The sequence below is a fragment of the Myotis nattereri genome (assembly GCF_964212035.1).
Source record: "Myotis nattereri genome assembly, chromosome: 12".
NCBI classification, from domain to species: Eukaryota; Metazoa; Chordata; class Mammalia; order Chiroptera; family Vespertilionidae; genus Myotis; species Myotis nattereri.
In genome coordinates, this window is record NC_138087.1 from 82,378,161 (window position 1) to 82,386,866 (window position 8,706).

At 64.2% G+C, this 8,706-nt stretch overlaps 1 protein-coding gene across 1 annotated transcript in view; it reads left to right on the forward strand.

Annotated features, from left to right (window-relative positions):
* Window positions 1-8,706, forward strand: part of PNPLA7 (patatin like domain 7, lysophospholipase) — a 30,281-nt gene that overhangs the window by 14,568 nt on the left and 7,007 nt on the right. Inside the window, exons 18-26 of the mRNA XM_081103102.1 lie at window positions 87-218; window positions 704-827; window positions 1,220-1,333; window positions 2,259-2,328; window positions 3,084-3,233; window positions 6,551-6,614; window positions 7,026-7,194; window positions 7,940-8,122; window positions 8,526-8,644. Coding sequence (XP_080959228.1) covers window positions 87-218; window positions 704-827; window positions 1,220-1,333; window positions 2,259-2,328; window positions 3,084-3,233; window positions 6,551-6,614; window positions 7,026-7,194; window positions 7,940-8,122; window positions 8,526-8,644 — 1,125 coding nt within the window. The remainder of the gene's footprint in view (window positions 1-86; window positions 219-703; window positions 828-1,219; window positions 1,334-2,258; window positions 2,329-3,083; window positions 3,234-6,550; window positions 6,615-7,025; window positions 7,195-7,939; window positions 8,123-8,525; window positions 8,645-8,706) is intronic.

Here is an 8,706-nt window from a genome sequence, read left to right on the forward strand (position 1 = left end):
GGGGTCTGACAAGTGGGGCGCAGGTCCCGTGTCCTCTCAAGGGCTGGGCCTGGCGGGAGGGGCCTGCTGATGGGCCGTCTCCGCAGGATCATGCGGAAGCAGCCGACCGTGGTCCTGGGCGTCGCGCACACGGTCGTGAAGCGCATGTCAGCCTTCGTGCGGCAGATCGACTTCGCCCTGGACTGGATGGAGGTGGAGGCGGGGCGCGCTGTGTACAGGTGGGTGCGGGCGAGGGGTGCGGGCTGCGTGAGGGTCCTGAGATGGGGCAGAGCTCGGGGTGGAGGCTCCAGGGGTAGCTCCCAGGGCTCCCGTGGCCCGTGCTCACCTGCTGGGCCGGCTGGGCCTGGGCTCACGCTCACGACGCCCAGCAGATCCACACCCGCCTGGCACGGCCCGCGGTGCCAGCAGCGCAGCGTGTGCAGGTGCTGCTGGGCCCGGCGTCCCGGCAGAGGGAGAGCTGAGTGTGGACTGGGTCACAGCGCCCACGTTCCGTCAGCTGTCAGTCAGAACCAAGGACGCTTAGGACGCTGCCTGGCTGAAGGGTCACCGTAGGCCTGTCACCTGCTGGCGCACGTAGTCTTTCACGGGAAACAACTGTATTTTCCCAAACGAAAGGACCCAGTGAGAAGGCTCTTTCCTTGCTGTGTGGGTGCGCGGGCTCCTGGCCGGTGCCCTGCCCGCTCCCAGCGCCCCGTCCCTGCAGGCAGGGGGACAAGTCGGACTGCACCTACATCGTGCTCAGCGGCCGGCTGCGCTCCGTGATCCGCAAGGACGACCTCAAGAAGCGCCTGGCCGGGGAGTATGGCCGCGGAGACCTCATCGGTGTGGTAGGGCTGGGCGCAGTAGGGCCGGGGTGCAGTCCCACTGGGTGCTGCCCTGGGTGCGGGGAGGAGCCCTCACTGTGGCATCAGGAGGGCGTGCGCCCCGTGGTTTTCCATTCTCGGGGGCGGGTGTGCCCGCTCCCAGCCGGGCGGTGCACAGGTGGAATCCCAGGGTCAAAGGTGGAATCTCCAGACCTTTGGGGGCAGCCACCTGGCCTTTCCTGGTGCCAACAGGGGCCTGGCTCAGGCGCCCTCCCCGGCGCGGCTGGTGAGCGCCTTTCCTCCCGTCCTCACCTGCTCCCACGTGCGGGAAGCGCCGCCACACGCCCTGCCCTCTGTCCTGGGCGCGGGGCAGCAGGTGTGGGCAGTGCAGCCGGCACCCCGCTCCTCTCTCTCAGGTGGAGACACTCACCCGCCAGCCCCGAGCGACCACAGTGCACGCGGTCCGGGACTCGGAGCTCGCCAAGCTGCCGGCAGGAGCCCTGACGTCCATCAAGCGCAGGTACCCGCAGGTGAGGGTCTGCGCCTGAGCAGGCGGCCGGGGGCAGGTGTCCGAACGGGTCCAGCTGATCCTAACATGCACCCTGAAGGGAACCTTTTACACGGGGGAGGCTGCTGCTTCCGGACACAGCGCCAGCTAAACAGTTAAACAGCTGAGACTGCAATGCATTTGGAAAAGGGATAAAATAACGTTTGCAGATAATGTGCCTTTTTTACTAGAAAACTGCAGCGGCAGCTGAGTGTTTAGAAGAGAGACTGGCAGGTCGTGTGGGTTGGATCGGTGTTTCCGTCCTTCCCGCCAGGGAGATGGGAGTGGAGCAGCCCCGCTAAATTGCAGCGTCCTGCCCCGGCCCGGGTGCTCAGTGGCTAGAGCGTCAGCCTGTGGGCTGCAGGGTCCCGGATTCGATTCCAGTCAAGGGCACCCACCTTGCTTGAGGCTCCTCCCTGGCCTGGGCCCTGGTCGGGGTGCGTGCAGGAGGCAGCCCATTGACGTGTTTCTCTCACGTCGATGTTTCTGTCTGTTTCCCACTCTCTCCCACTCTCCCTAACAGTCAGTGGAGAGAATGCCTGTGGGTGAGGAGTGAATACACACATGTACACGTGTGTGCATGTGCATCGCAGAATTCTTAAAAGTCAGGTCAGTCAGGAAGCTCTGCCCGCAGGGGAGTGCAGCGCGGAGGCTGCTGGTCCGTGTGGCAGCCCCTGCCACCCCCGGCCAGGGCTTCCCCCGGGGGACCCAGGAGCAGCCGCCCCCAGAGTGACTGACGGGCACGAACATGGAGACGCTGGGCAGAGGGACCGAGCGGTGGCATGAGCTCTCGTCACGCCCACCATCACCCGTGGCCTGGCGTGTCCAGCCTGGCGCCTTGGGAGACACAGACCCAGGGACGTGGCCTGTTGGCTGAAAGGTGTGGGTGGGGGTCTGCTCTCCGCCAGGTCGTGACCCGGCTGATCCACCTGCTGGGGGAGAAGATCCTGGGCAGCCTGCAGCAGGGGCCTGCGACCAGTGAGTCCCCGCGGGCGCTCGGCCTCCCGCCCCCCCTGCACCGGGCCCTCAGACCCCTCTGCCCAGCTCCCCCGCAGCGGGGCAGGGCTGCATCCCAGACCTGGAGACTCCCTTCTCCACCCTGTCTGACCTCCCCTCAGTGGGGGTGCCGCCTCTGCTGGCTCAGGGCATAGAGAGTTGGGGTCCACCTCACACTCACTGTGGGTATCTGCTTAGCGATGGGGACCCCGGGAGAATCTCCCTGGAGGCAGCACCCAGTGGGGAGGGGCGGGATGGAGCCCACCTGCCTGGAGCTGGCAGGGGCAGGGCCACTGCTGACTGGCCTCAGGAGGGTGGTCTCCCCGTGCCCTTCTGAGGGCTGTGCCTGATGAGTGTGTGATTGCCCGCCCCTCCCCCGTGGCCAGGACCAGACCCTCCCACGTGCCTTAGAGGCAACACGGCTGCACAGAGCTAGCAGGCCCCTGTTCCTCCCTCCCTCGGAGGAATGTGATGTCAGAGGTCACTGGGAAGGACGGGAGGAAGGGGACCCCAAGGTTCTTGCATTTGTCTCTGCTCCCCTCCTGTGGGCCGAGCCCTGGTGTGAGATGTGGGTGCAGTGGCCTGGCGTCCCAGTGGGAAGGCAGAGTGGAGGAGTCCCAGTGCCCGGCTCGTCCCAGGCTGCTGGCACCAGCATGTCCTCCGGAAACAACTGGTGACACCTGGAGAGAGTCAGGGGTGCCCACCCCTCGGGCCGACCCACGACCCTGCGCTTCCAGGTCACCAGTTTGGGCTGCACTCCACCGGCAGCAAGTGGGACTCGGGGAACCCGGCCAGCAACCTGTCCACGGTGGCCATCATGCCCGTGTCGGAGGACGTGCCCCTCACCGCCTTCGCCCTGGAGCTCAAGCACGCCCTCAGCGCCATTGGTGAGCCCACCCTCCTCCCCCACTGGGCCCTCAGGTGCTTCTGCGGGCGCTGTGGTGGCGCCGGGGCTGGGGGCTGCGGGGCCGCCAGGAGCTGGGGCTGGGCTGCCCCTGGGGTGCTGGCCTCTTCACCTGCCATGGGCCTCCGTCTCCTGTTCGCGTGTAAACCTGTGGTCTGCGTGGGGACTGGCTTTTGTGTGAAGTGGGACCTAGAGGTAGCGGTTGGTTTTCTTCTGCATGTGGAGGCTAGCCAAAGAGCCTCCCTCCCGTGGCACGGCCTCGGCCCCGGAGGGCTGGCACCGACGTCCATGGGGCTCATCCCAGCTCGCTGGCCCCGGCCCTGGCCCCACGCCTGTCCTGAGCCGGCCCTCACGGCCCTCACGAGGCGGCTTTGCAGCAAGTGGTCAAACCAGGAGGGCTGAGCGCTCAGCTTTGCGGTTCCAAGGTGGTTTGGACCCTTCAGGGCCCGAGCCCCCTGGGAGTTAGGACGAGCGTGTCCAGTTCTGTGAGAGCCTGACGGTCTGGCGGGTGCACTGGCTCCATCGCTCTGGGTGCTGACACCTGACGACTCTTCCCACCCAGCAGCCCGGACGCGCGTCCACTTAGGAGCACCTTTCCTTTCCTCAGCAGCCTCGATAGCTTCACGGCGAGTCCTTGTTAAGTTTATTCCAAAGTACGGACTGGCTTTGGTGCTGCCGTCAGTGGAGTGATGGTGTAATCCCTTCGGAGTGCTCACGGATAGCGGGAGGGACCCGCTGCCTCTGTGTGCTGCCGGCACCCTGCAGCCTTGCGGAAGGTGCTCATTCCGCCCGCTTCCGAGCGTGTATGTGGGTGGAACCGATGGAGGTCGCCGCTGCTTCCTCTCGTGCGGATGCCTGCCGCACCCATTCAGGTCCTGGTGGCGCTGAGCAGAGCCGTGCTGGGAAGTGGTGGTGGACCAGGCATCCCCGCCTTGCTCCTGGCCTTGGGGGAGCCCAGGGTCCACCGAGTGGGAGGGTCGCTGCCAGCTGTCCATGCGCAGCCTGCGGTGTGTTGAAGGCTTTCTGCACGTAGTTTACTGAGGGTTTTTGTTGTGCCAAGAGGTTGACTTTTGCCCGAGCCTTTTCTGCATCAGCTGAAATGGTGGTGTGTTTCCCTTTGTCCTGTTAATGTGATGAGTCCTTTGATGGACAGTCCTGTGTTGAGCCGTCCTTGCATTCCGGGAACAAACCCCAGGGGCTGTGTGTCAGGCCTTTAACAGGCCGCTGGACTGGCTCGCTGGCCTCCTGTTGATGTTGATGTTGATGGAGGTCATTGCCTGCAGCTTTCTCCTGCTGACGTGGCCTCCTGTGGCTTTGGCGTCAGGAGTGCTGGCAGCGGAGTGAGAGAGAAAGCGCCCTCCTCCATTGTTTTACAAGAGTTTGAGGAGGAGGGTGTCAGTTCTTTTTTAAACGTTCGATAGAACCTCCAGCGAAGCTGTCTCGTCCAGGGCTCTCCTTTCTCGGTTACTGTTATTGTTATTGTCATTACTGATCCAATCTTTTCATGTTTCTTCATGAATCGGTCTTGGTAGGTCTTGTGTTTCCAGAAATTCCTCCGTTTCATCTCAATCGTCCACCTTGTTGCTGTGCAGGTGCTCACAGTGCTCCTTGCGCTCCCGTGCGTTTCTGTGGAGAGTGATGTCCCACCGCTTTTCATTTCAGCGACTTGCATCTTTTTATTCTTTATTCACTTGCTAAAGGCTCATCAACTTTAATTCTTCCAAAGAACCAGCTTGTGCGTTTATCTACGTCTCTATTTTAGTGACCTCTGTCCTGATCTTTATTTTTTCTTCCCTCCTGTCAGCTCTGGGTTTAGTTAATACTCTCTCCTCGTTCCTCGAGGCCTGGAGCTGGGCTGCTGGCTGAGGCCGCCTTTGTGACGTCATGTTGGCGCTGTGTCCTGCCCCGCGCTGCTCTTGCTGGTCCCTGGGTTTGGGACCCCGTGTTTCCTTCTACACGTGGCTCGCGACTGTCCACCTTCCCTGTGACGGCTCTCCCCACGGGGGTGTGAGCAGGTTATTTCCACGTGTTTTGAGTTTTCCTGCTGTTCCTGAGTTCGTTTCACACCTTGTGATCAGGAAAGACACTACGATTTCGCCTTTTAAAGTTTTACTCGACGCGTTTTGTGGCCCGACCTGGGCTGGCCCTGGAGAGTGTCCTGTGCGCCTAGAGCGCGTGTTCTGTGTCGGTCTTCCCACGCGTGTGGTAGTGAGTGTGCAGCGCCGCGCTAGGGCTGGAGCCTGCATTCCGCCTGACGGAGGCGCTGGCTTGTGACTGGCCGTCAGGTGCCCCCTTCGCCGGCTGTCACTCCTCCTGCGAGGGCGGGGTTCTCCCTGTGGTTGAACACGGCTCCTTTTTGGGTGCAGATACTGCAGATGCCTTCCCTCTCGGCGGTGCCTTTCTAACCTTAATGATGTGTTTTGACGAACAGAAGGTCTTCACTCTAACGTAGACCGATGCATCAACTCTCTCCTATGTTGTTGTTGCTTTTGCATTTTGCTTAAGACATTTTATTTTGCCCCAAATCATGAAGATGTTCTTTTAACACAGTCCATCTGGGCCTGGTTCTGGTTCTGATATGAGGTGGAATCAAGATTTATTTTGCCTGTTGGGGTCTCCAGCCGACCCAGAACCCTCGCTGACGAGTAGAAAGACCGAGCTCTGCCCGCAGCCATGGCGACGCCTTTGCCGAAAGGCAGGTGGCCATGTTGGAGGAGGTCGCCCTCACTCCTCAAGGGCATTTTTGCTGAGTGGAGGTTTAGGCTGATAGTCTAACCCTAGCCCGCCCTCGGTCTTGCCCTGGCCTTCCTGGGGAGCAGGCCCCCACCGCTGTGTCTGTGGCTCTAAGACACAGTAGACGGGAGGCCCTTGCTGACCTCAGACACAGCGGGGAGCTGTGCTTCGCAAGCCTGTGCACTGACTGTACGCAGCAGCCGGCGGGTCTGGGCTCGGGCGTCGCCTTATCTTGTGTTTACGAGCTTATGCCTCCCCTGCCCCCAGCACTCAGCCTCTGTGCTGCGGAGCCTCTACTCTGCGGGTAGACGAGGAGACGGAGGTTCAGAGAGGCCCCCTGTCCCCGGGGAGCCCTGAGCGGTGCAGTCCTCCCACTTCCCACCGTGTGCGCACCTGCCCCGAGGCCCCCGAGGCCACAGGCACTTCCGTGTTGAAAGGCGCAAGGCTCCTGTGGCTCAGGGTGGGGCTGCTCCTCCCGCTCCTGGCTGCCCGGCTGCCCCTGTGGTCAGCCCTGCTGTCCCGGAGGGGGGCTGCCTGGCAGCTTCCACCACCGGGTGCTGTTCCCAGGCCCCGTCCTGCTGCTGACCAGTGACAACATCAAACAGCGCCTGGGCTCTGCCGCCCTGGACAGGTACGGGCTGCAGGGGGACAGCGGGCTGCCCTGCCCGCGGGTCTGAGCACAGCCTGGGAACGGCCTGTGTCTGTGTGTGCCCTGAGGCCTGCCCCCCATGTCTGCACCCCATGTCTGCGCCCCATGTCTGCCCCCCATGTCTATGCCCCACATGTCTGCATCCCCCACATGTCTGTGTCTCCATGTTTGCTCTCCCATATGTCTGTACCCCCATGTCTGCATCCCCCACATATCTGCGCCCCATGTCTATACCCCCACATGTCTGCGCCCCATGTCTATACCCCCACATGTGTGCCCCCCATGTCTGTGCCCCCTTGGCTGCATCTCCACATGTCTGCACCCCCATATGTCTGCGCCCCATGTCTTCAGCCCTTGCCTGCACCCCATGCCCATGCCCATGTCGGCCTGCAGCATCCACGAGTACCGGCTGTCCAGCTGGCTGGGGCAGCAGGAGGACATCCACCGGATCGTGCTCTACCAGGCGGACAGCTCGCTCACGCCCTGGACCCAGCGCTGCATCCGACAGGCCGACTGCATCCTCATCGTGGGCCTGGGCGAGCAGGAGCCCAGCGTGGGCGAGGTGGGGGCTGCAGGCAGGGCTGTGGGTGGGGTGGGGGCTGCAGGCCAGACATGTCAGGCTGGGGTAGCCACGCTCTCCTCAGATGCCTCCCTCTGCTGCTCTCCTTTGAATGAGATGTTTCCAGGGCGGGCAAAGGCGCCCACACCCAGACCTTTACCTGGTGGTGGTTTCAGCGTCTCCCCCCGCCTCCCCGCCCCCTCGCCGTGGCCTCCTCTGCAGTCGGCGCCTCTGCCGTGTCTCACACTTGCTGTGTGTGCAGCTGGTCACAGGCCTGACTTCGGTGTCACGGAGCCTGGTTTTGACCATTTTGAAACCTCCCAGTTGGTGACCCCCCACCTGCCCGTCCCCCGTCCCTGGCGGGGACATTGTTTCCTGACACAGACCCACCTGGACCCCAGGGTGTGCACCTTCCGTTCACGTCTGGAGGCGGCCACTCGGCACCCTCAGTGGCGTCCTCGCCTGTCCCTTCCTCTGTCCAGGCGGCTCCCACCTCAGCTCCACCCCTGGCCCTGCGGCCGCTGGGGCTCCTGCTCTGCAGGGAGTGGGGCTCCCCGCAGGGAGAGCCTTTGCAGAATCCCTCATCCGAGAAGGTTCCTCTGTTCCAGGGGCCGTGGGCACAGCCTCACAGCCGGGCCGAGCCCCGCAGCCCCGCTGGCCAGAGCCTGGGCGCCGCCTGGTCAGCGTGAGGCCTCTGGGCAGCCCCGTCCTGGCTGCAGGCCCCCTGACCGCAGCTCTGCCCCCGCAGCTGGAGCGGATGCTGGAGAGCACGGCCGTGCGCGCCCAGAAGCAGCTGGTGCTGCTGCACCGGGAGGAAGGCCCGGCGCCCGCCCGCACCGTCGAGTGGCTCAACATGCGCGGCTGGTGCTCCGGCCACCTGCACCTGTGCTGCCCGCGCCGCGTCTTCTCCAGGCGGAGCCTGCCCAGGCTGGTGAGGGCAGCACGGCGAGCCCCTCTCAGGGCCTGGCTCGGGGTTTGGGGCCACGGGCGCTGCTGTGCCCCCGGGAGGCAGGACCCGGCCTGGCGTGAGCCTGGGGTTCCAGAGAGTCCTGGGGGCCTCGGGGGCGTAGCCTCCTGCCTCGGGCGGAAGCTGTGCAGACCTTGAGCCCTCTTCCCGGGGTGGCCTCGGCGAGGGGGCCGGGGGGACACAGAGGCTGCCAGGCGTCCCAGCCTGCTGGCCGCTCGGGGGACAGCGTCGGACAGCTGCATCCACACTCCCGAGTCCCCGCCAGAGCACCTGCCCTGGGGCTGGCGGGTCCAGCTGAGGTGCGGACGGGTGGGTGACAGACCGAGGGCAGAGCCGAGGCGAGGAGCCCCGCTGTCCGCCTCTGCAGGTGGAGATGTACGAGCGGCTCTTCCAGCGGCCCCCGGACCGGCACTCGGACTTCTCCCGCCTGGCGCGGGTGCTGACGGGAAACGCCATCGCCCTGGTGCTGGGAGGAGGCGGGGCACGGTGAGTCCCGCCCTGTCCCAGGCACAGCTCCCGGCAGATGCTGGTGAGCTCAGAGCGGCACC